General features: G+C 38.2%; 3 protein-coding genes across 7 annotated transcripts in view; 2 read left to right on the forward strand and 1 right to left on the reverse strand.

Annotated features, from left to right (window-relative positions):
* The window catches only part of LOC309476979 (actinia tenebrosa protease inhibitors-like), a 166,578-nt gene that overhangs the window by 32,062 nt on the left and 106,644 nt on the right, over positions 1–27,872 (forward strand). The window lies entirely within an intron of this gene.
* Positions 1,698–6,330, forward strand: LOC309476982 (GTPase IMAP family member 9-like). Its single transcript, XM_082140132.1, has 4 exons — positions 1,698–1,790; positions 1,917–2,019; positions 4,074–4,134; positions 4,290–6,330. Exons 1-4 carry the CDS (start codon positions 1,741–1,743, stop codon positions 5,117–5,119), a joined length of 1,044 nt encoding a protein of 347 aa, XP_081996258.1. The 5' UTR covers positions 1,698–1,740; the 3' UTR covers positions 5,120–6,330.
* Positions 8,102–9,987, reverse strand: LOC309477787 (zinc finger MYM-type protein 1-like). Its single transcript, XM_082141194.1, has 2 exons — positions 8,403–9,987; positions 8,102–8,314 (listed from the first exon to the last, which is right to left on the reverse strand). The coding sequence occupies exons 1-2, from the start codon at positions 9,836–9,838 to the stop codon at positions 8,299–8,301; spliced, it is 1,452 nt and encodes a 483-aa protein (XP_081997320.1). The 5' UTR covers positions 9,839–9,987; the 3' UTR covers positions 8,102–8,298.

Consider the following 27,872-nt stretch of genomic DNA (forward strand, 5'->3'; position numbering starts at 1 on the left):
CAAAATGAAGGAAGGACGCGAAACTAATGCTGTCTTCCAAGGATCCTTCAAATTGAGACGGCCTTCAACAACCCTTGATGGTGTGGCAGCCGAGATATGCAGCCTAACTAGGTCACAGTCTTCTGTTTGAGACACACCCATAGTGTAGCTTTCGGGTAAAATGTGTGCAGTGTGTGTGTAGATACGCAGATGTATCCTCTGTCTTGTTCAGACAGGAGGTTTGTGTATTTGCTTCGCCACCTTCAGTCAGTCAGTCCTGCACACAAACACACACTTTAGGTTCCTGTATACGCATCATATAAAGTCCACACATCATGCAAGTTTCTGTATAGTGTTTGTTTGAATCTTCACACTCTCTTCAGGGATTATTCCGGAAAGCAGGTTTAATGACATACTTGGGCTTCGGTTCCCAAACCTGAGGTACATTTCAGGGTGAGCAACCATAGCATCTTCAGAGCAGGTCATGTTAAACAAATCTGTGGTCATGAGCGATGAATCGGACAGATGCAAATGAAGCATCAGCATCAGGTTCACGTGTTAGTGAATGGGCTCACGATACCAGCACTTGCTTTTACTACTAATATTTGTTCTGCTGGTTCCATCAGTTGTCAGGATGTTTTGACGTCAATCTTCACTAAATGTGGCTCATGTGCCACAATGTGGCTGCGTTTTTTATTTCATAACCATTGCCATAACCATTACTACAAACTTACAGTACAAAGTCAGCAGAGTCATGAGAAAGGGTAATGTCAGTAATTTACATTAGACATTATTTTAAAAAAAATGTTCAGACATCATGAGAATAACACAACATAATGTGATATGTTATAACGAGAATATCTAAAGCTCTTTTCAGTCGCTGTATTCTTTTCCTTGTGATTCTTTTCTTTTTTCCCTTTGCATTCAGCTCTAATAGTATGAAAAAGGACAACGTATACTGCACATCTGTGGTCTGTTCTCCTGATTTAATTTACGATATATTCCATTAATAATTCACAGGAATGCACGAAGAATCTCAAATTTTTTGCCTCAAATCCTCACGTCTCTTTCCAGATTTGTTTTCACAGGTACATACAATTTATTATCTGTCAAAATGACGGAAATCACTTTGAAATAGTATCACTTAATGCTGAAGTTAATGAACATTTTTGATTAAGGCAACATATGTTACATATTACAGATATATATTACTACAGTGATATTTAACCGTCCGATTGGGGTTATTCCTCGTCTGTTGAAAGTTCCTTGTTGAAGCTTTTACACTTTTAATTGTCCTTTTAAATTTCAATGGTTGAAGGGTGAGTAGAATAATGTCATCTCATTGTGACACTTTTCAAAAGCGTATTATTGTGTTCATAGAGCGAGACTTTCACTGATTGTTTACAGCTTAACTGAAGTTACACTCATAATTCACACAAAGCATCATGTGGTGAAGAATTAAGGTGGATAGAAATTGCAATAACTGGTAACAAAGGTACTAACCCTGAACCTATATAAAGGATTTCATTTATTTTCAACATCACAAAACGGCAAGGACGATCAATGATTGTCATCAATAATTCACAGGAATGCAAAAGCCAGCATAAATTACTTGAAGATAAACAGTGTTGCATTGAGTGATATTAAGTTTTTGTCCGGAGACATCAGTAACAGAAAGTAAACCTGTGTCTTTAAGCATGTAGTCGTCATTCGGCTCCTCCCCTTCACAGAGAACTGATATAAATAACAGCATGAACTAAAATGAACAAAGCTGAAGAGATATATTCTGATCGGCACATCTGCACTGAAAGGTAGGATTAAACTTACACAATTGCCTATTAGCATGAAAAAAAATGCAAAATGCAATTAGTTTTATAAATAAACTGCCAATAATGCTTTATATGTATTACTTAATAAATAAATTGTTCTATTTACAGCTTTTTAAACACATCCAGATCTCAAACTACAGCTAAAATGAAACTGAATGTATCCAGAACCTGGTTTCTGTATCTCTGCTGTGGTTTTGCAGTCGGTTTACAGGTAATTATCACTATGAAAATATAATTGCATATATTGTTTGGCTGTTGCTCTGTATGTTCAGAATAACCTGAAATAATATTAGGACAAGAGAACTAGTGTTACAATATGATTCAAACCAACAATCACAGTCTTTCTGTCAGTATTTAAATATGAAAAGCCTCAAGACACAGAGGGAATATTCCTGTCATTCCTGTTAGGCAGTGCTTTCTCAACTATAAATGATGAATATGTTGCAGTTCAAGTATTTCTATAGAGATGTATATATACACCACACACTTATACTAATGCCAATATTTACACAATGGTAAGTCAAGAACCCGGATGGAACCTTCTAGAATGGAAATAAATAACTGTCACGATTTGGTCTTGTCTTGGTCACGTTTCTGTCTTGTCATGTGATTCTCTGTTTGTCATGTGATCCTGCCATGTGTTCCCTTGTCTGGGCTGTGTTCAGACCCGACAAAACGTTGCACAACGCTTTTTAAACAGAAACGGTGATGCGTTGAACACACTGTTCTGATGACGGAAGAGTTGCAACTATGGCAGCTGAGAAGGCCATTCTTTGTGTTCTTTGTGAAGAATTTTCGGAGCCTGATGAAGTCGGTATAAATATGTGTTTAATACATCAAAATATGCCGATGTTACAGTTACTGCACTTGCCGCCCAGAACAAAAGAGAACATCCCAGTGGAGTGAAGGGATTGCTGAAACTGAAGCACACATCTTACCTAATTCAGACTAAAACACATCTATTTAGCCTCACATACTGACTTTATTTGTAGTTCATACTGTTTTAATACCCTGTATTTTCTTTCTCATTTTTAGGAAAAGCACTTAATTACCATTGTTTATTGCTATACCAATACACTTGCAATGAAGCTAAAAATATAAACAACTACATCATTATGTTGATATCCTATATTTTTACAATAAAACTTTCGACAAACATGTCTTCTAATATCCTCAGTTGTTGCGTATACCGAGCTGCATCGAACACATTTGTAAATTACTTTCCTTGAACCCCTTGTGCGAGTTCACTTTAATACCGCGTGCTTTATATACATGTTGCTGCTGATTGGACTGCAGTTCTGACACACCCACCAAACAAGAGAAAACACATCTCAAACCCCGTTGCACACCGGTGCACGCCGCTTCCAGGAAACATGACGTTCAACCCGGAAACCGTAGCAAAACGTTGCGCACCGTTTTGAACTTGAACGTGTCCCTGGTGTGTCATGTTGTCATTGGTTCATTGTTTCATTGTTCACAGATGTCCCTTGTCTTGTCATTTATCTGTGTATTTAAGCCCTCATGTTTGCCATGTGTATTGATTCCTGTAACCACTGTTTGTGAGTCATTTTTCATGTTTTTGAGTTCATGCCACGTCATGCTTTGGTTTTATGTTTTGACTTTGTTATTGAAATAAAGCTGCACTTGGGTTCTCTTTACAACTTTCCTTCAGTGGATCACTTTACAATAACTAGAATTTGCTCAGTGAGAAATTAATAGTTATCTGAGGGTGTCAACATTCTTTTTCAAATTTTCATCATCTTTAGGATTTTTAAGATTCTTGTTGATATCTTGTAATTTCATCAAACAGGCTTGAACGTCTTAAATAATCTGACAAATCATCACAGAATTCACTCCACTGCTAATACAAATATTAAAAGTGAAATTAGGACAAAAACATTTTGAAGAGAGGAAAAAATTAAAATAAAAAACATTTCTTAATTAACTAGATTTTTATTTTAAAACTGCATCTGCTCACCATAACAGAGACATTATTTAAAATTATTCACCCATATTCACTTAAAAATGATAACATGAAACGACTAATAAAAAACTGTTTTCATGCAATGATGATGATGTCCTAATACCTCTTTCACCAGGGTCAGTTGTTATACTATTAAAAATACATGGACATAGGTTTATTTTTTGTAATAATTTTTTTCAGGATTTATTTGTTTTGTTAATAAAATTTATAGAATTTACTTGTCCAAAATTATTTTCATACCATCTACTTTCAACCCCTTTCCCCAAATCCACTTTTTGCAGATTAGGACGACTGAGACCGAAACTTCCCTCAATCTATATGGTCTCGAAGAAAATGGGATTGGTAAAAATCATTATCTTATCCTCAAATGGTGGTTCTTTTTGTGCTTTGTATGCATAAACAAAACATAGCTTTAATTTAAAATGAAATTATTTTATCTTTCATGATTAACAGAAAATCAGTAATAAGCCTTGAATGTGTGATTTGTTATTTAACAGAACAAGGTGAGCTCCGGATTGTCCTGGTTGGAAAGACCGGCGTTGGGAAAAGTGCCACTGGAAACACAATCCTGGGAGAAGAAGTCTTCAAATCACATCTTTCACTTTCATCTGTAACTCGAGAGTCTAAAAAGAAATTTAGGATTATTTATGGAAGAAAAATTTCAATTATTGACACTCCTGGTCTTTTTGACACAAGTTTGAGTAAAGAAGAGGTAGAGAGAGAAATTAAGACGTGTATATCGTATTCTGCTCCTGGTCCGCATGCCTTTCTGATTGTTCTTAAACTGGAAAGATACACAGAAGAAAATGCAAAAGCAATAGAATACATAGAAAGATTATTTGGTAAAAAGGCATTAAATTACGCCATGGTAGTGTTCACTCATGGAGATCAACTTAGAGGACAGGACATTAAAACATTTGTGCGCAGCAATACAGAATTACACGAATTTGTCAAGAGATGCTGGGGACAATATTTTGTGATTGATAATATTAATAAGGATTCAAAACAGGTTATGCAGCTGCTACACAAGATTGATCAAATGGTTATTGATAATGGTGGAAAATATTACACTAATAACATGCTTCAGGAGGCAGAGAGAGCAATTGAGGAAGAGAAACAACGGATCATGAAAAAGAATGAAGAACAACTAAAGAGGGAAATGGAGACTCTAAAGTACAGATTTCAAGGGGCAGAACTAGAGAAAACACGAGCAGAATTAGCAAAGAATCAAGAGGAAATGGCAAGAATTCGAGCGGAGCAAAACAATGGTTTCATTCAGAAAGTAGTAAAGGTGGTTAATGATATCGTCAATTTGTTTTCAATATAAATGTTTAGTTTAATTCTATTATTCCAATGTATGATCTTCACTAAGATATCTCAGTATAAGAGCAGAGGTTAAAACTATTTTGTTTAGGTTTTTTTAAAAGCGGTCAAGGTCTGATTCTGCTGAAACATCCACAAAGTGAAGAGAGAAACTAAAATTCCTGAATTTTTCGATTGTACTGTATTCCTCACCAAGCTATAAATAAAGTCTGTCTACTTTCAAATGTAGAGGATGAAAGACTTAGCTTGTTCAAGTGCATTTATAATGTCTCCTATTTATTTGTAAATCTGTTATATCTGCTTTTTAACAGAAGGTTTTACACTGTAAATGTACTCTTTATTAGCTTTGTTACTATGTGTATGTAAACAATCATTCTGTGATAGTTGATGTCTTTTTCAGTTTTTTTTTTTTTTAGTCTGAATATTGAATATGATTTTTCTGGCATATGCAACAGTTATACTTTTTTTTTTTTTTTTTTTTTTACACAGTTGCATATCTTTTGCTTTCATTAATGTTCTCATCTTAGGTCATATTGTCACTGCACCAGCGGTTATCTAAAGCTTGACCAGAAATATTCTGCATCGCTGAACTGATGGATTGAATGAATGGATCTGAGTCAAGTTAACAATAGAATAGTTGTGAGATTTGCACATGCAACAGCTCTTCTATGTGTAATGATATCATTCATCTCTGTGGTAGCGCTAACCATTTCTATTGACTTGTCAAATTAGTTGTAATGTAGAAATGACAGAATTATTTTTTGGTTTTTTTGTTAATGACATTTTCATAAGTAGCAACTCATTTACAAAGCTGTTCTTCCCCAGAACTAATAACAGTAATCATGGAAATAAGAGCTTTGCTTTTAGAGAGAAAAGTGCTCTTACTTATAAAGAAACAAATCATACACTGTGTGTAGGAGCCATTTGTTGTATGGCAAAGTTTTTGTCCACTGGGTGGTGCTGTGGCGGTGTATAATTAGAGGATAATTAGATATAATATAATATAATAGATGAGTATAATTCGAGCACCTGAGCAACAGGTGTGCGGTTGGCTATTGGGAAGCACAGCAAAGGGGATTTTAGTCTTATGCTATCCACAACGTATGACTTTATGTGAACGTGTGAACAAGGAAAGGCCACAAGAAGTTTTAATACAGGTTTTGAGATCATGTTTAATGGAGCACAAGTAATAAAAAAGACATTTGTTTGCATCTACATCTGGACTCTGTTTGTACACGTTATAAACTTGCTTACTCCTATTATCAACGGCATTGGAAAGCCAATGCATAAAGTCAATAACTGTGCGTCACTGGATAAAGGAGATCGTCTGGAATAAAAGTCAACACGTTTGTTTTGATGGACAGGAGGAGGCTGTTTGGATAAAGTCTTTGTGTCGCTGCACGTGAGGATCGTCTCATCAAGACGTCTGGCTGGATTCAAGCTTTGGGTTTGACTGATTGATTCTGGGGTTGATTCTGTGATGGATTTTTTAATTAATCAACTTTAATTAATCAACTAACATTTGTTTTTCTTGCAGGAACGACATTCATATGCTTTTAAATGTTTACAAACTCTTTGGGGGAAAACTAGTGACTTTGAGTTTTGTGTGTGTGTATAAATAATTAAGGGAAGTGAAACTAGACAGATGACTAGTTCTCAAACCTTCTGATAAGTAATCACAAAATCAGAGTTTGCTTGTGCCAGTGACAGAGGGAAAAGGTTGGGGCTTTTGAATCGATTGAACCAATCATATTGAAGGTGACATGTTTAGTCTCGATAATCTTATTTGTTGTCTCGATCCTATAAAAACTGTTGTATCCGTGTTTTCTGGTGCGATTCTAACTGGAATTTGTTTGCTTCTTGGGAGAGATTCCCTAAGAACTGCTCGGGAAGATCTCCTGGCCGTGATTAAAGCATCTGAAGGACATTTGCTTAAGTCTGTTTATCGATTACTCCTGCGCAGGAAGTAAGCTAGTTTAGGAAGTAAGCTAGTTTTGGGGAAGCAAGTTAGTTAGAGTAAGACTCGGCCAGTTGTCGACTGAAGACGCAAGAGCTAGAGAATAAAGTTATTGGGTGTCGATTAGTAGACGCACCAGATAAAGGTATTGGGTGTCGATTAGTAGAAGCACCAGATAAAGGTATTGGGTGTCGATTAGTAGATGCACCAGATAAAGGTATTGGGTGTCGATTAGTAGACGCACCAGATAAAGGTATTGGGTGTCGATTAGTAGATGCACCAGATAAAGGTATTGGGTGTCGATTAGTAGAAGCACCAGATAAAGGTATTGGGTGTCGATTAGTAGATGCACCAGATAAAGGTATTGGGTGTCGATTAGTAGACGCACCAGATAAAGGTATTGGGTGTCGATTAGTAGACGCACCAGATAAAGGTATTGGGTGTCGATTAGTAGACGCACCAGATAAAGGTATTGGGTGTCGATTAGTAGAAGCACCAGATAAAGGTATTGGGTGTCGATTAGTAGATGCACCAGATAAAGGTATTGGGTGTCGATTAGTAGATGCACCAGATAAAGGTATTGGGTGTCGATTAGTAGAAGCACCAGATAAAGGTATTGGGTGTCGATTAGTAGATGCACCAGATAAAGGTATTGGGTGTCGATTAGTAGATGCACCAGATAAATGTATTGGGTGTCGATTAGTAGACGCACCAGATAAAGGTATTGGGTGTCGATTAGTAGACGCACCAGATAAAGGTATTGGGTGTCGATTAGTAGACGCACCAGATAAAGGTATTGGGTGTCGATTAGTAGACGCACCAGATAAAGGTATTGGGTGTCGATTAGTAGAAGCACCAGATAAAGGTATTGGGTGTCGATTAGTAGACGCACCAGATAAAGGTATTGGGTGTCGATTAGTAGACGCACCAGATAAAGGTATTGGGTGTCGATTAGTAGATGCACCAGATAAAGGTATTGGGTGTCGATTAGTAGAAGCACCAGATAAAGGTATTGGGTGTCGACATAGGTGTCATTTACACTGGGGACGCTGGGGACATGTCCCCACCACTTTTTGAAATGGCTGATTTTGTCCCCACCACTTTTTTTAAATGTTCTGAAAAATCAAGCGAACCAAGAAATGTTAAAGGTTTATATGCACAAAATAAAACATGCAATGCAGTTTCGATACAGAAAGAAACAATGTACATTGTCCAAAAAAAGTAACTTAAAATAAACTATTACTGATTCTAAAATGACCCAAAAACATGCATGCGCCGATCAGTAACTTGAACAAATTCTTGACACAGTTTCTTCTTGTCCAAGTTATACATTCTCTCTCTGTGAACATGACAAACAGCCACACTGTTGAGTCGGGTTTGTGACATTGAAGAGCGCAGCCAGGTCTTCAGGCGTCTCAAGGCACTGAAGCTTCTCTCTGCTTCAGCAGATGAGGCAGGAACAACGAGCAACAAACGCAGAAGTGCCTCAACTTGACTGAAGAGACCACGGACCTCGGGAACCATGTTCCTCATGATTTCTGTCACTTCTGAGCAGGTTTTGTAGGTGTAATTGGCAGTGAACATGGCCAGCTGCACCTTTAGGGACTGGAACTGTAGCTCTGGATAAAGGTGAACCACGTCATCAACTTGACCAGAGAGTAGGACTTTCTCCAGCTTGACCAGGTGCTGTAGCCCTTCCTGTTCAAACCGCTTTGTCAGCTGTGTTGTTACAATGTCAAGGACTTGGAAGAACTGTACACGGTAGTACTCCTGATCTATGGATGGAACGTAGGGCTCAGCTGGGCCAGCATGTCTCCTCTGTGGCTTTCGTAAATGTGGCATCTTTATTGGTTCGATGTCCAAAGATGTAACCAGATCAGTTGCACTGGTGTAGACTGTGATGAATGCTTCTTCGGTTCGTTGGCTCTGAAAGTGTTTTTTCACACAGTCAACTGCACTTAACATGCCTCCAACTGTTTTCCCTCTTCCCTGCAATGAAGTGTTCAGGCCCTCTAACCCCATCATCACCTCTTTTGCCAGAAACAGGCCAAGGACTGTGGTGCCCTTTTGGAACCGCTCATGAAGGCCATTAGCTCTAGAAGCTGTGTCGGATGTGTTGGACGAAGCCATCTCTTCCAATGCAGCCAAGACTGCCTCATATTGACCAAGGATGGCGTCAATGGCTGGGGTGCGCACTGTCCATCGTGTTGGGCACAAAGGTTTGAGTGTGATGTAGGAACCACTTGTGGACTTTGCAACAGACTTGAAAATGGTCTTAAATTTGCCTGATTGTCCAAACAAGCACCCCAACTCATGGGTCCACTGCAATGCATCCCTCACAATCGGTGTGGTTGAGCAAGCTGCTTGCGTGACCAGGTTGACGCAGTGAGGCCCACAGTGAACATAAATAGCAAGTGGCTGTTCTTTTCTGATGTGTGCCTGTACTCCCGACAGATGTCCTGACATATTGGCTGCTCCATCATAGGTCTGGCCACGCAGTCCTGAAAGGGGTAGGTTCAGACGGAGTAGCACATCAGAGACAATCTTAGAAATTTGCTCACCTGTGGTGGAAGAAGTTTCGTAGAGGCCAATGAATTCCTCTCGTGGTTCCAAGTCGGAATCAACGAAGCGGAGACAGATGGACTCCTGCTCTGTGCCACTTACGTCCTGTGTTCCATCAATTATAACTGAATATTGGACCACTGGTAAAGCCAGGATTTCCTCTGCAATGTTGCGAATGATGGTATTGCTCATTAAACTTAGCATTTCGTTTTGAACGACAGGGCTGGTGTAGCTGTGATTCCGTTTTAACCAGTGTCCAAGGGCAGGATCATCCTCTGCCTTAAGAAGGAGAAGGTAGTGGAAGTTCCCCTCTTCATTTCCATGCCCTCTCAAAGCTAGGCCTTGTTGGGCCAAGTACTTAACCCTCTGGGGACCAAAAACGCGCCCACGCGTTTTGCTCGTTTTTTTTTTTAGCAATGAAAAATAAACACAAAATGCTCTGTTAATTTTGATCTTTCATTTTCGTGTAATACATCAATCGATCCTGTTCAGTTTCTATTTTTTTTCTGTATACTCACAATACAAATAAAGTGTTTTGCTTTTTGACAAATAAAGAAAAACTAACATGATGCTATTTCTGCCTTCTCTCTGTCAGTAAACTCCCATTTGAAACGCGTTCGAAAATTATCTATAACTCCGCGAAAATTCAGTCAAACAGGCAAACAGACCCACGGGCATAAAGCTTGAGATCGCAGCTTTTAAATGAAGTAATTTATATAAAAAACAAATATTATCAGCTTCTGTAATCTGTATAAAAAGAGAGCGACTCCAGTCGAGCTCATTAGGAGCCATTCAAAAGTAATGTGACCACTCCCCGGAGAGCGCGTGCTATTCAAACGCAAATTCTGAGAACCATTTCAGTCTGTGAAACGCCCCCACATCAGCTGTAAACAAAGAGGCATAATATAGCCTACCTTATGGAGAAAATTTTCCGTGCTGATATGAGGAGCAGATCCCGCTGAGGAGTGAGGTAGGCTAAGTTATCCTTTCTCAAGTGTTAATGTGGAATAACGTTATGGAATAACGTTGTAGGCTTATGTAAACAAAAAGATGAATCGCGTTTCTATAATATGAATCGCGCGTCTATTTGTAAAGAGTGTTTAGCCTAAATATGAATCGCGCGTCTGTGTGTGAAAGAATAAACTGCTTTTACAGTTACAGTTACTGCGTTACAGTCAGGCGAAGTATGAAAGACAACATTTTGTTGACTAGATTTGGGTACAGTTTTTACTGTAGAATATACTGTCACATCAAATAAGCTTTTCTGAATATATATAAAATACTATTTTGTCAAAAATAAAGTCATAGACTAAGATGTTCCAATGTTGGCTATATTCAAACTAATGAATACATATGATAAAATGTAGGCCTATAATCTTTTTTTTTTTTTTTTTACAAAGAAAGAGTACTTTTTTGCAGAAATATTGCTGAAATTGTAATTATTGTTGTAATTGTAACCTTTTTAATAAAATAGCAAAACATATTTACAAGATAGATGTAAGCAAAATCTTAAATGGTCAATATAAGTCTTCTTCAAAATATATATTTTGTCTTTGCATTGTGGCTCAGTCAGTGTCACACCTGAATGAATGGCTAATTATGCAGAGTCATTATGCAGAGTGGGTGGGACTAAGGTGTAAACTACTCCTCCCCCTCGCATATTGGCTTTCCAAGCAAAACCTGTTTTACACCATTTAAATCAATGTATTTTTTTTTGTGAACGATAAAGCAAGACTATTTTCACATAATTTTGAAGCTAGAACTGAAAGGGACAACATCCATTAGTCAAAAGTCTTGTGGGCACATATTTTGTATGAGTTTTGTGGTCTTATTTCAGCAACTTTCATTTTTATTTTTTTAAATAACCACGCATAAACATTATTCTCTTAAAAATACAAACATCTACATACATGTTGCTCGCATATTATGGTAGGCCTGTTTGTGCTATATAGAGTGAATTTACACCTTTGCCATTAACATGTTTATAAATAACTGAAAAAAGCACAAATGTCAGAGCATGTCAGAACATCTCAAGGGCCCCAAAAACAGCTTGGTCCCCAGAGGGTTAACAGAGCTTAATATTTTTAGTAAGTTTGACCTGGCCTCCTCTTGTGCAGTTGCCAAAACACTAGATAGTTGGGAATTAATTGGTTTTGGCTCATAAATGTGCGTAGTCACTGCAATGTTGTGTGTTTTGCTGCTTGAGTGTCGCTCAAAACCCTCCACAGCCCGTTTCCAGTTCCTAAAGCCTGTCAAAATAAATGTTGGCTCTGTATTTTTGGCTTGTGAAGATGTTTGCTTTGAAAAGGCCTTGGTGCAATAAAAGCACAAAACTCCTTTCAGTCTAGGACAGTAGTGTAACCAAGGGAAATCATTGAACCAGCTCTTCTGAAATCGAAGTGTCCTGTTGGCCAACTTCTGCACCTCAATAAACTTGGGATGAGGGTGATGTGGCTCAGTCAAAAGGTAATTTTGCTCTGCCTCAGATTCTACTTGTTCCTCATCTACAGTTCCTTCATGCTCGGATTCCTCATCCTCAATGTTTGGATTTGGCCCTTTCTCCCTGACATCAGCCCTAGCACAAACCACTGCCTGCTGCAGATCCTATTGAAATAAATGTAATTGTACAATAAATATGAATGTCTTGTACTTTTAATGTGTAAGATGCACTTTGTAAACATGTTATAACACAGTTGAAATAACTTTTTCTGAAGTAGCCTATTTATATCTCACCTCTAAACTCTCTGTCTCTTTCTCCTGCTCTCCATCAGCACTTACAGTGGAAACCGTCTGCTGCTGAAGCTGGTGTGAGGTTATGACATATTAACCCACAACCAAATAAGACACCATAAACTAAGCAACAGTCCACAATGTCTGCAACATCTTATTTTTTTTTAAATTGTCAAATACTTTTAAAGTGTAAGATCCACTTTTTAAATTGATAAAATAAAATCTTAATATACATTACTTTTTCTAAAGTATGTTAATCTCACCTCTAAACTCTCTGGCTTTTTCTCCTGCTCTCCATCAGCTCCTGGAGTTGCAACTGGCTGCTGCTGATTTTAATGCAAAATTATGAAAAAAAATTTACCTGAGACCTAATCCTTACAGTAGGCTACACCAGTGGTTTTCAAACCCTGGGTCGCGACCCAAAAAATGGGTCGCCAGGATGATTTAAGGAAAATATAATTAAATCAAAAAACAAAATTTGTTTTCATAAAATCATAGTCTATAGGCCTATATAAAAGAAACACGCGAAATATGGCTATTTAAACAACTGAGTTTGGTTCATTTCTGTGAGGCGCGGCGCCTCACAAACAAGTTGACGGAAAGGAAACCGAGACGGCACGCGATGTTCCCGGACGCGGACGCGCGCGCATCACCATAGGCTCGGTCCTGCTCCTCCGTGGTATCGCGGTTGCGGCACAGGCGATGAAACGTCAGAAACAACAACAGGTGACTAAGCTATCGTTATATGATCCCGCTCTTATTCATGCAAATGCTTTTAAACCATTCATGCGCGACAAGACAAAAGAGAACGCGCTGTCAGTAAATGTCCTCCTGACACACACACATACACACGACCCACAGATAGACGCGCGCCAGTATCAAGTTCTCTTTCGCGCTAGAACGAACAACACACATGTATGCCAAAATGTCCGTTTTGTCGAGTATCCTCACAAGAACAGTCTTATTAGTTAAATAAAAACTTAAATGAAAGTAAAGAGTAGTGAGAGAATGGGATGCGTGAGATTGTCAGCTGTGGCTGGTCCTAAAGTGGCAGCAGCTAATTCTCGGAGAAAATTATTAACAGCTCTTGACTAAAGAATGCGTGTAGCTTTAATACGGATTTCTCTATATTTAGTTTATAATTTATGCAGTGCGGAATGTTTTGATAACCTTATCCAATTTCTGTATATTTCATATCTGTTAGACAGGAAAGGCACAGGTAAATATGACATTTATAATGGGTTTATGTAAGGTTTGTTTTAAGTTCACTTAAATTAAAAGTTTTTATATTTTTTGAAGCCTAATAAATATTAAAAATTTGGGGGGATAATCATTTAATTTTTTTCTTAGAAGCCTATAATAAATAATAGTTTAGCATCCAAATAAATCGCGAATATGGAAAAAAAATGTATTCGAATGAGAGAGTTAGGTGAGCCCAACGAAATTATTTAGTTTTGGCTTGTTTATAGATATTTTTTTCATTCTTGTTCTGTTCTGAATATCATTCAATTTAAAGGATTTGTTGTGGAATATTTTTAGTGAATTTTTTAAGCATACATCAAACGATAGTAGGCTATATTAATTGGTTAAAATTCTTACAATGGTTAATGGTTAACCGGTTAATTAGCATCCCTGTAGCTTTAGCTAGATCAAAAGAGTGCAGAATCAACTTTGCGTTGCGATCGCGTCACGGATAAGCCACTGCACGTGCATCATCAAAAGCGGTTGTTAACAAAAGGCTTAAGAATAGGCCTATATAGGCCTATGGGTCGCGTAAAAAAAAAAAAAAAAGGGTCGCTCTTGAAAAAGTTTGAAAACCACTGGGCTACACTATCAACTACAGCTAAGCAACAGTCTACAACATGTGCAGGAAAACTGTTATTGTTCATTAGGTAATAGAGGTAATCAGCAGGCCTACTGTTAAATCATAATGTAACGTTGATTAAATGGACTGATTAACTAGCTAGCCAGCTAGAATAGCTAGTTTTGCAAACATATTAAGATAAGTGCCTCTTTCTTATTGCTGGATTTTACAGTAGGCCTCCATAATAAGATCATCACTTACAGTACAGCACTGTTTGCTAAAGTAGTTTCTAATGTCTCCTCCCTTCTTCCTCTTTGACATTGTGCAGTTTGGGTTGCTGTAAATAAGGCTATGGCGACCGTTATTTAGAACTTGTCACTTTATGGTTTCCATGGTGACGCGTCATCGCTTTTCATGTGACACACCGCAGCAGCAACAGCTGAATGAATGATGATCTGCTTTTATATCATTTTCCCTTTTTTATTCAAAATATTCAAAAATTTGTTATCTATGACATGAAATATCTGATATTTCGATTGTCAAATATATGCAAGTGGAAGTGTTTTGTTGTTTAAACACCTTTATAACGACCCCGTTAGTTGAGCTTTATGCGCGATGGTTCAAACCTCGAAGTGTTGGGGAGGAGGTTTCATCAGGGTTTCATTCATCCATGAATTAGCCGGCTAACATCGTTAGTTCTTCTTGAAGTTTGAACATTTTTCAACTTTAAGAGAAGATGTTGATCAACAGTACAGGTAGGGGAGCTTTTATATAGCATTGCGCTGTGATTGAATTAGTTAACGTTAATTGTAGACGATTAATTAATTTACAGATCAATAAAAAAATGGCTTTGTGTGTGTGTGCGTGCGCGTGTGCACATTTGCATGCGAGAGAGAGGGCCTATGTGCAATCTTATAGAATAGTTATATACTGTATAAAATTGTTTGGATTTTAGTGTTTTTTTGTTTTGTTTTTTTTGGCATAAAAAAAGCATCGTGTTGTTGACTGGCCTACGCTATGCCCATTTTTGATGCGGTGTTATTCAATATTTTTCCCATCCTGCTGTAATGTTTTTTCATCTGATCTTTTGTCTCCACCACTTTTCAACACAAACTGACGCCCCTGGGTGTCGATTAGTAGATGCACCAGATAAAGGTATTGGGTGTCGATTAGTAGATGTACCAGATAAAGGTATTCGGTGTCGATTAAAGGTAATGGGTGTCGATTAGGAGATGCACCAGATAAAGGTATTGGGTGTCGATTAAAGGTATTGGGTGTCGATTAGTAGAAGCACCAGATAAAGGTATTGTGTGTCGATTAGTAGAAGCACCAGATAAAGGTATTGTGTGTCGATTAGTAGAAGCACCAGATAAAGGTATTGGGTGTCGATTAGTAGAAGCACCAGATAAAGGTATTGGGTGTCGATTAGTAGATGCACCAGATAAAGGTATTGGGTGTCGATTAGTAGAAGCACCAGATAAAGGTATTGGGTGTCGATTAGTAGATGCACCAGATAAAGGTATTCGGTGTCGATTAAAGGTAATGGGTGTCGATTAGTAGATGCACCAGATAAAGGTATTGGGTGTCGATTAAAGGTATTGGGTGTCGATTAGTAGAAGCACCAGATAAAGGTATTGTGTGTCGATTAGTAGAAGCACCAGATAAAGGTATTGGGTGTCGATTAGTAGAAGCACCAGATAAAGGTATTGGGTGTGGATTAGTAGATGCACCAGATAAAGGTATTGGGTGTCGATTAGTAGAAGCACCAGATAAAGGTATTAGGTGTCGATTAGTAGAAGCACCAGATAAAGGTATTGGGTGTCGATTAGTAGAAGCACCAGATAAAGGTATTGGGTGTCGATTAGTAGAAGCACCAGATAAAGGTATTGGGTGTCGATTAGTAGAAGCACCAGATAAAGGTATTGGGTGTCGATTAGTAGATGCACCAGATAAAGGTATTGGGTGTCGATTAGTAGAAGCACCAGATAAAGGTATTGGGTGTCGATTAGTAGAAGCACCAGATAAAGGTATTGGGTGTCGATTAGTAGATGCACCAGATAAAGGTATTGGGTGTCGATTAGTAGACGCACCAGATAAAGGTATTGGGTGTCGATTAGTAGATGCACCAGATAAAGGTATTGGGTGTCGATTAGTAGATGCACCAGATAAAGGTATTGGGTGTCGATTAGTAGATGCACCAGATAAAGGTATTGGGTGTCGATTAGTAGATGCACCAGATAAAGGTATTGGGTGTCGATTAGTAGACGCACCAGATAAAGGTATTGGGTGTCGATTAGTAGAAGCACCAGATAAAGGTATTGGGTGTCGATTAGTAGATGCACCAGATAAAGGTATTGGGTGTCGATTAGTAGATGCACCAGATAAAGGTATTGGGTGTCGATTAGTAGATGCACCAGATAAAGGTATTGGGTGTCGATTAGTAGATGCACCAGATTAGTAGATGCACCAGATAAAGGTATTGGGTGTCGATTAGTAGATGCACCAGATAGTAAGGTTTAGGGAAAAATCTACCACAATTCGTTTTGGATGATATTTCCCCCTTTCTGGTCTCATCGCTGGGTTTCTGCTGCGCTCATCTGGATGTTAAAGGGCCGATCGACTGGGTTGTAGGTACGTTATTGGAGCATTAACATGGCCATGTGGGATTGTGTGCACACAATCGCATAATTCCAATACATTGGTTGATAAAGACTGACGAACTTTGTTTGTGTGTTTGAATTGTATGTTTGTTTACAATTGTTTGCAAAATGGAAAATGAAAAGTGTATGAATACTAAAGGGTTTAATGAGTCAAATCAAAACCTGCCTAATGTTGAAAACGAGTCTGAAAGAGGGAAAAGACCTTGTTAAACTAACTGCTAAGGCTTTAATGGAAAAACTTTACACTTTGCAAATGTTAAGAAAGGCTAAGTTAAACAAGGCCCAGAAACTAATAGAGTCAATTAACAGGTTAATCTATGACAACTAAGAATATGAACCTGATGTACGTTTGGCTTTTGAAGATTTAAGAGGTTATGTTCTGAGGCTAAAAAAGCACATGAGTCACTGTTGGTTATTTTACCTGTTGATGAACCTGAAAAACATGAAATATGGTTTAAAGCAAAGATGATACCAAATAATGGGTTCATTGAACGCGTGAATAAATGGTTATCGGACACAGCAAAAGATCAGAAAAGCTCTGAAGTGGGTGAAGCATGTAGTGACGTTGGTCCTGGAGACAGTGTCTCAAACGTGCCTCATGCTATACCTCTAAACATAGTAAACGCAGCTCACACAGCAGGAGTTCATCTACAGCATCTGCATATTCAAGCGGAGGCAGAAAAGGCTGCACTTATGGCACATGCTGCCGCATTGAAAGCCATGTAAATTCCATTCCTTGTTGTTCCATGTAAATTCATGGATAATTTGTTGTTTTGTCGTTAGTGAAACTCAATATTGACCTTGTATTTGAAAAAGGATCCTCATAAGAAACAATATTAAAATTCAGAGTCAGTTCATTCGCATTCGGAGATTGACTATTTTTGACTGTCAAAACGCCGGTGGACACAGCTTCAGTGATTTGTTCAAAATCTTTATTTTTAGTAAACTCTGTGTACACAAACACTGTTCTCAATGCTGGCATTCATGTGTAGAGCCTCTGGTGATACTTCCAGCAAAGTTTCATGTTGTGCCTTCTTAGTGTTTTAAAAATAGCGATTTTTGATGCTTTCATAGAAGTGCCCCATTCACTCCCATTCAAAAGGCAATTTGACCGAAAACGAAAATACGGTCAAACTTAAAAGTGGTGTTTCCATTCTAATTATGCTTTTAAATGATGGGTCACCATCAAAGACTGGGATTTCTCTTTTTGGTAAGATACGAGGATGTCCTTGCTGTTGAGTAAGATCAGATGCTAATTCCTCTTGCGTTATTAAGACTTCAAGCAGGGGATCATTACATTTACATTTACATTTATTCATTTAGCTGACGCTTTTATCCAGAGCGACTTACAATTGCTATATATGTCAGAGGTCGCACGCCTCTGGAGCAACTAGGGGTTAAGTGTCTTGCTCAGGGACACATTGGTGTCTCACAGTGGATTCGAACCCGGGTCTCTCACACCAAAGGCATGTGTCTTATCCACTGCGCCACCACCACCCCTCCACTGGATCACCAAGAAGAGGAAGAACACGTGGCATTTGATCCACTCCCATATTGCCTTGTTGCACTTGAGCAAAATAATGGAAATTATTTTAAATTAAATTCTTTACAGAAGATGTGTAAGAATTTCAATCTAAGATGAAAATAAATCAACACATTATCAGTCTATAGAATGTACCCTTAACAGTTGTGAAGTAATAACTTCTTCAAAACAATATCTCCTCTGAATATCTGATGTGAGACGCAGCCGTATTGTTTCCTGAAGAGTTTCAAGAGTCTGAATGTTAAATGTAAAACTCAGATCTGATAAACTCCATCAGCTGCTCATTTAATCATCTCTGATTTATTAACACTGATTTCCATCAGCAGAACATTAGTGACTTTAACAGACGAACTGAAGCTGTTCAGAACAACAACAGATCAACACTTACTCAATACTCAATATCTACTGTTCACAAACACATCATAGTCTAGACATTATGCGCCAGAGAAACGAGGGCGCCGCCATCTTTAGAATATTGTCTTTGAACTTCCGTTTTTGTGGTCGCTCTGTATATTTCAATGGCGCTGATGTCCAGGAGTAATTAGCTTTTCAAGTGGATTTACTCAATGTAAAGTTAACGAAAGTTATCATGAGGATTGTAATGTTTAAAGCAGATGTCTTAACAAATGTCAGTAGAACGGGAAGATTTTAAAATGAGCCGTTCATTCATAAATACGCAATATCACTGTGAAAATACAGACCGGAAGTCAAAAGACAACGAGCACAGCGCTGAAAAGGGGCGGGGCTACATAAGGTCTATACATTAAAGCAGAAGTTGCTATAAGTTCAGTCATTCACACAAAATGTAAAATCACATTATTATTTGTGAGTTGATAATGAATGACATTCAGTGAATTAAACTGAGAGAATGTCACTTGTTTAAAATAGAAATGAAGGCATTGTAAATAAATCTGTATGAGTGTGTGTTTTCTATTCCTCCTAACACACAGAATATGATCTGCAGTTTTCATCTTTGTCCACTAGATGTCAGAAGTAGATTTGAGGTGAAACTCAAAGGCCTTTAGTTTCAGGATCAGAGACAGTGAAGAGAAATCAGAGAATCTGATCTGAAGCTCAATGAGGATCATCATGTGTCTCATACACTGAACAAAATTATAAACACAACACTTGTTTTTGCCGCCATCTTTCATGAGCTGAACTCAAAGATCTAAGACTTTTTCTATGTACACAAAAAACCTATTTCTCTCAAATATTATTCACAAATCTGTCTAAATCTGTGTTAGTGAGCACTTCTCCTTTGCCGAGATAATCCATCCACCTCACAGGTGTGGCATATCAAGATGCTGATTCGACAGCATGATTATTGCACAGGTGTGCCTTATAGTGATGGGAAGTCCGGTTCTTTTCCGCGAACCATTTCTTTCGGACAGTTTGTTTTAATGAACCGATTCACCAGTTCTTTTATGTCCTCACATAATGACGTCAATTCTATCATCCCAACGGATAAAAATACATTAAAATAAAAGGATTTGTAGTCATAACTTCAGTTAAATAATAGTAAGAATAAGAATGTGTCATAAGAAATAAGAAACAGTTCTCGGTTCTGTACTGGTGATCCGAGAACCGCTGTACCTGTACGTTCGGTAGTGTGCACATGCTCAGTATCAGCAGCTCGTGCTCATCACTTCTCTCAGCACAACATGTCTCAGTTCAGTGAGCTATTGGAATTACTGGAGTTATACTACGGGATATTGTTTATTTTTGAGTCGGACGCATGTCCAAATGTGAGTAACCTTAGTAACTTGTGGATCAGCGCTGACGCAAAACGCTAACTGTTTTCAGTCCGATTTAGTGTACTGGTTCGACCAGTTCACTAAAAAGAACCGGTGTAAAAGAACGTTTCGTTCACAAACCGGACACCACTAGTGCCTTAGGCTGGCCACAATAAAAGGCCACTCTAAAATGTGCAGTTTTGTCACACAGCACAATGCCACAGATGTCGTAAGTTTCGAGGGAGCGTGCAATTGGCATGCTGACTGCAGGAATATCCACCAGAGCTTTTGCTTGTGAATCGAATGTTGCAGCAAAGCAAATAATCCAATGCAACTAGACATTATTTACCTCAGAATTTAGTTTTTTTGTTTACAGCCCTCTGTTGAGTACCAGAATAAAATCTGGATGATGTTATTCCAGGTAAGGTTTCATTCCAGACAGCAACATAGTGTCAGCACAGATCCGGGCCGCGTGTAATCCACATGTTCCAGATGTGGGCCGGATCTGGGCCGACACTGTGTTGCTCTCTGTGATCTCTTGTTGCGTAGGAAAACAAGGAGGTATTTAAAGTTAAAGCAAAGGACATCATTCCTCATCTACACTGCAGCTATCATGTCCCTGACATGTGGTTGTGTCTAATTCTCGAGCCCCACCGGATTTAATGGTCTCCTGTCGATCCTGGGTATTACCGACCCATTCTATAAAAATGATCTATGTGGGATGCATCTGCGTTTCCCTCAACATTTCTAAAAGGCAAATAAGAATGGACTTACCACAACAGCTGAAGAAAGAGAAGATCAAACCTCTTGCTTGCTGCAAGTCCCAATATTTTGCTGAAAAGACACTGGAGATCACGTCGGGGTCACCACTTCGTAAGGAATGTATAATGGTATAATTAGGTATAATGAGTGAATGTCTTTTCAGCGTTCTGTAAAGTTCACTTCATCTTTGGAATTTAGTTTAAATGTTACTTTAGCTCTGAGCTTAATCTCACTCCAATTTCAAATGTTCATTCAATTTAGATTGTGTTTCTTATTAGAAAATAATCACAAATATTGATTATGATTTAATTTAGATCTTTGATTATTCTGGGAATCCCATACTTTCAATTACTCGTTCATTCATGGACCCGATGCCGCTTTGAGACGAACGCACACAATAACTCGCCAGTTCTGATATTAATCAGAGGATGCAGTGCGATCTCTTTTACCTTTATGTGTCTCTGCTGACTCATAACAATAAGTGTTATTTAGTTGTGAAACTGCAACTTGTTAATTCAGTGATAGTCAGAGATGAGAACTTCTCTGAGTGATGTGCTCCTGCTCCATTCATTAGTCCTTCAGTTTGATCTATCAACACCAGACTCCACATTAATCTATAATGATGTCAGAATCATACTGAATAAATTACATTTATTTGTCAGGTAAATCAGGACAATTACACAAGTTACAAAATTAACAATTAAAAGCCAATTAAGAAACAATAAATACACAGCATCAATTGCTCAAAGATGTCTCAGAGTAAGAAGTACCCCTGACAGTGGTGGGTGTGTGTGTGTGTGTGAGTGAGAGAGAGAGAGTGAGTGAGTGAGTATGTGAGTGTGTGTGTGAGTGTGTTTCGAGTGTAAGACACTGACTCAGCACTGCATGGGGGTTTTACTGGTTACAGATTCACAAAGACTGCTCTGCCACTTTCCCATATATACCCAGAACAGAACAAAAGGTTGTAAATATGTCCTACACGAACACCTGGTTTCGGGGAAGAGGGGAGAATTATCAGATATCTTGAAGAGACATCACCCAAACAGGAGAACAGGATTCAAGTTTTCAATCTTTCTCATAATGCCAATGACTGCAATGACATTAAGACCATTTTACCAATCGTTTAAAATTATAACATTTTAAATGATACCAAACATGAAAGGGAATAAACAATAGATTTAAAAGAAACATCATATGTGATAAATAGACATTCTCAGTGAACAATCTAATGTTTAATAAGTTCATTAGTAAACATTAAGAAGCACATTATGTCACATTTCTAGCCGTGAAAATCAGTGGCGTAACTTTGTTTTAAAAAGTGGGTGGGACAGGTAGGGGTGGGGGTTGATAATACAATGCTAAATCAGATATATGTACCTTACAGATATATGTAACATTACGATCAGTGGCGGCTGGTGAAAAATATCTTAGGTGGGGCTGTGTCATATTCAGCCGGTTTCAATAGTCTGGTAACCATGGGAGTGTTTTAGCGTAGTGGCTCCGAGGTCGTGGAATGCTCTTCCTCAAGACATCCGTCAAACATACACCCTTCTCTCCTTCAAAAACACATTTTTTATCTGAATATTACTCTTCAGCTCACAGTCTGTAAATTCTACACTGTTATTGATATGCTATTTGTTTGAATCCCTCTTTGTTTGTATTTTTAACCTAACTTTGTAAGTGGCCTCTGAACATTAGGCCTACTTTCTGCCCTTGATATGTGTATTGTGCTTTGATGTTGATGTTTATTTTGTTCTATTCCTAAACCCAGTCCCAGTGGTTCTCTAACTTTTTAGAGTTGTTCCCCATGAGGCTTTTAACATCCATCTGCGCACCCCCACTCTTCAGTCACACCTTTTTAAGTAAGGGACAATATTTGCCCCATTAAATCGATTTTTCCAGTGCATTTTTACCTTTACAAATACCTTTATAAAATAAATAATGCTTTAAATAATAAATGTTCATAATAAATGTTCAATACAGAAATATGCAATGATGGTAAAAACGAAGTGATGCTTTTAAATATTAAATTAAACCCGCCAGTAGGTGGAGAGTCATCAAATCATTCACTCAGTAATGAAGCAAGTGGCTGTATTTATGAATTAATCATTGAATCATTGACTCTAATGATTCCTTCAAAGCCGCAGATTCGTTCACAAACACTGCTGTGTGCTGCAGTTCTGCTGTGGCTTTCGTTGGAGATATTATTTTGTTGTAAAAATACTGACAACTGTGTTGAAAATGAACATCACAATATTAATATTTCGTTTGTTGAACTGTTGTATAAAATCAATGTCACATTCGCAATCGTGTGGATCTTCATATAATGTGATCATCATTAAACACAGGAACTCACTCACACAGGGTATGTGTTTGTATCGAAGAGAGTTTGAATCTTATATCGATCTCCATCCTCAGCCGGTGTCTATATTTGTTCTGCATGCTAGTAAGTACCTTTTACAAAGGTAACGTACATTGTCGAGAACAGCAGTATAGCGCGATTTGCAGAGGCAGAAATCTACACGAGACCTGTCATATAGCCGACACGCTGCTTACATGCAGAAAGTTTTGACCGCAAAAGATGAGGTAATTTGATCGGATGTCATGTCTTTACAGTATTTTACCTGATAGAAATGCATGCTCAGTTTAAATCTTAGTTTAAGGTGAGATAGTATTAAAGAAACGGCAAAATTCAGCATTTTAGCAGGGGAATCGCTTGTCGCTTGTCCAGCAATCGATTTAAAGAGTAGGCTACATGTGGTCTTATCATGGGCGTCAGTTTGGTTTGAGATGTGCTGGGGACAGAGACGCATTCGGAAGTGCTCTTTCAGAAGTGCTGGGTCCAATAACACATTCATTTTTTTTTTTCTCTTTCGCGCAAGTCATGTTTTGAAAGACGATGTCCTGTAGCTTACTAATGTAAATAAATAAAAATGTATGCAAAAAATGTGATGATGTCCGACTCGTTTTATGAAGAAGATGTGCCCACTATTCTGCTTCATAAGTACCATGTTGACAATATGACATGACGTGGTTTAATGTACCTTAGGGACTGTTCGTTTTTTTATTTAAGGGGCTACCGGAGGAGTTTTGAGATCTATAGTCAAAATAGACTTGACCCTCCCTTCGCCAGCAATACATTTTTCTATGACCCTCCAAAATGATTGTGAAAAAAAGCATGATCCTCCCCGATCATTTATTGATTACTTCTGTACTGGTTTGCGCTTGGCAAAGATGTTCAGATAGCCATTGTTTTTTTTACAACCATGACAAACGACTTAAACTCTGCTTTCTCATCTTACTAGGGCTGTAACAGACCAAACCTATGATTCAGTAAATTTCTCTCTCATATTGCTCCTCATAACCACTGAAAACTGTCAAAAAATCGAACCTTATTCAATTCAATTCAATTCAAATTTATTTGTATAGCGCTTTTCACAATACATATTGTCTCAAAGCAGCTTTACAGAAAGTGCATTTCAGAAATGTACATAGAAAAATACAGTTAGTTAATCATGCATTAATTTAGGGCATAACATATCGCCGGCGTCGAGTCGTCTCCTCACGGGCGTGGAGTCGTCTCCTCACGCTGACGAACTCTATTTACCTCGGGACTAGCGTCCCGAGATAACAACAGAAAAGCAGATGGGAAATAATTAGCGTAGCTGCTGTTCCAAATAATAATGCATTCAATCTGATTCAACTGTAGTATAAAAGGTAAGTATTATGTGAATGCTTGGCTAAAGAGATGCGTCTTTACATTTATGGACGTTAAGTTAAAAGTGGTGGGTACAAAATGACTCATGACGAAATCTCCACCGAAATCGACGCCTATGTTTAAACCACAGGATAACCTCACTACCACTGGAAAAGTTCACTCACAAAACACTACATTTACACGTGAACCGCTCTCAAACACAACTTTCAGAAGCTGTACGAAATTCAATGAGAATAAAACATGTTCCTCAAAATAAGAATCACAAGCTTCAAAAGTACAAAAAAAACAAAAACAAAAAAACAGCATTAAATGTAGCATTAACGGCTTATTTCCAGTGTCGAGCAACAACAACCTTCCAACAGCACAGAATAACTCTACACCTGCAGACTCGACAACACCACATGAAAGAGACACAGAGACACACTTCCTTAAAGAACTTCCTGTCTGGTTTCCGTATATACGCTCAATCTCACTCTTCCTGCAAAACTCCTACTTTCTTACTCACTAAAACACACATTGCAGTGAGATGCACTTGTGCTGCAAAACACTAAACACAATCCACTAAGCAAAATGATGTCCAAAAGAAGTCTTTTCAAGGTCTTTGTCACTAAAGTCGTACGTTAAAAAGACGTCCACTGAGGAGCCAGAATGAACGTTTTTATGACGCCTTTTTTTTACGTGTTCTGCACATCCGATGTAGACGTTCATCTTCGTACAAGGTTAAAAACTAGTTCAAATGTGGCCATTGTGGACATATTTCAACATCATTTATGGTCTCATTTAGATATAATTTATACTGTTTCTGGACCAAATAAACACTCTCAGGATGCATTTAATTAAAACTCATGTTTATTTCAAAGTAATTTCCTTTTGTAATTGCAAAGCAACTCACAGACAGTTTGTGTTTGTCCAAAGATCATGAACATAAAAGACACATCTGTAAATCACACATCTTTGGATCTTGAGATCTGAAGGAAAGACTCTCTGGCTCAGACACTTGTGCTGAACTTAATCACAGACATGAAATACTGATACTTTGACTATTTCTGTCAGACATCAACAGGGGGGTGTGTTGCTAACACAATGCTAAATCATAAATCAGATGTATGTACAATAACATTACGATGTCCAGCAATTGATTTAAATAGTACCTTGGGTTTAATTTATCGTTTAATGAGGTCTAATATATGTTGTTAGTGGTGAGAATTTTCACGTGAATGAATACATAAATCTGAATCTTTTAAGCGTATATTTAAATGGTCTAGTGGCAGAACGTTTGCCAAGCGGGTCAGAGCACTCGTATAGGTTTTTTTTATCTCATTTAAACCGATTATGTTTATCAGTGGTTGTATATCAGGCAGGGACACGTTTGTGTGTTTTGTTTTGTAATTTCACCGAATAGAGTGTTTCTCCACAACGGATTGAAGCGTGTCTGAGTGAAGAGAACACAGCCACAAGAGAACACAGTATCCTCGCCTGTGTCTGTATCTGTGTCTGTATCTGTATCTGTATCTGTGTCTGTGTCTGTATCTGTATCTGTGTCTGTGTCTGTGTCTGTGTCTGTATCTGTGTCTGTGTCTGTGTCTGTGTCTGTATCTGTGTCTGTGTCTGTGTCTGTGTCTGTGTCTGTGTCTGTATCTGTGTCTGTGTCTGTGTCTGTATCTGTGTCTGTGTCTGTGTCTGTGTCTGTGTCTGTATCTGTGTCTGTGTCTGTGTCTGTATCTGTGTCTGTGTCTGTATCTGTGTCTGTGTCTGTATCTGTGTCTGTGTCTGTGTCTGTATCTGTGTCTGTGTCTGATCGCAGCGGCAACGAGCACTTTGATCACTTGATTTCAGAAACAACACATTTCAGCGCTAGATCGTCTCTTATTTAACAAACGAACTAAATGAATGCTCTGCTAGTTAACTGGAGATGTTTTATTTATTTGTATTGGTACATTAGTGCCGCGAGATGTTTCAAAAGTGGTGGTGACAATATCGACCTTAGCAAAAAGTGGTGGGGACATGCTGTAAATACAGTACTAAAGCTCTAACCTAAACATGGGTACGGGAAAACACACACCACATATGGCCTACACACTGCAGACAGAGTGTGTGTGAAACAGGCATAAGTGTATTTGTGCCAGAAATGAGTCACTGCTTTGTACTTTACATTTCTCCGTGCCGTCATTGCCTAGTTGTTCAGATATGTTGGTGTGTATGTTCTCAGTTTATATCATATCGTTCCTACTTTTTCAGATACATTTATAGGCGATATGTTCATGTGTATGTTCTATATGTCGTCTTGTTCTGTCGTCCTTGCTGGAGTTTTGATCTGTTATCTTGCTCTGTTATCCTTACTATCATTCATGTCCTTAATACCGTTACCTCACACAAAGCTGTCAAAATAAAAGCAAAGTAGGTTTACAGAATCATTCCACTGATGTGAGAAGTTAATGAGAAGCAGGGGAATACCTCTAGCTCTAACAAGATGACAAAGCAAGATAACAGAACGACAGAACATATCAGATACAGGTACATATTAGCAGAGACTTATTTCTGAAGATACAGGCAAATGATCAGTGCAGGAACCGCTCGACCTCAGCGCTGCATTTGACATGTCGATCAAACACACTTCTAGACCGGCTGGAGAACTGGGTCAGGCTCCTAATGCTTCAGCTCATGCTTAGAAGAGAGAGGTTTTTATGTGAGTATTGGTGCAATTTTGTGTTTAAAAGACGTCTAATAGCCAAACAAACACGGCCCAGACGTCTAGGCTAAAACAAGGTAAAATATGGGCTGTAAGTGAAAATGTAACAGACGTCTAACATTAGCACAAGAATAGCACAGGCTATACAGATCAGATGTTCCCTGTCAGTGCGAGTCGTAGGGGAGAGCATGAAACACACTTGTTTAAATAGGCTTCTTCCACACATGCCAGCATGCCGAAACTCAGTGTATTCAGCTGCCATATCAACACTACATACATAGAGAAGATATTAATAACAATATATTTTAATATAATAACAACGACAATCTGGCAACCTTGGGATTTGGTAGTTATTAAAGTAACTTCAGTTAAGATGTAAACAATCAGTGAAAGGCTTGTTTTATGAACGGAATAATACGTTTTAAAGAAGTGTCACAGTGAGATGACATTATTCTACTCACTCTTTATCCATCGAACATTACAAGGACATTTAAAAGTGTAAAAGCATCAACAAGGAACTTTCAACAGAATATGAACTCCAAAAGCGCTATTCTTTCCACAGAAATAACGGACGGGTTAAATATCACTGTAGCAATATA

This window comes from Leuciscus leuciscus, assembly GCF_965113295.1.
Source record: "Leuciscus leuciscus genome assembly, chromosome: 16".
NCBI classification, from domain to species: Eukaryota; Metazoa; Chordata; class Actinopteri; order Cypriniformes; family Leuciscidae; genus Leuciscus; species Leuciscus leuciscus.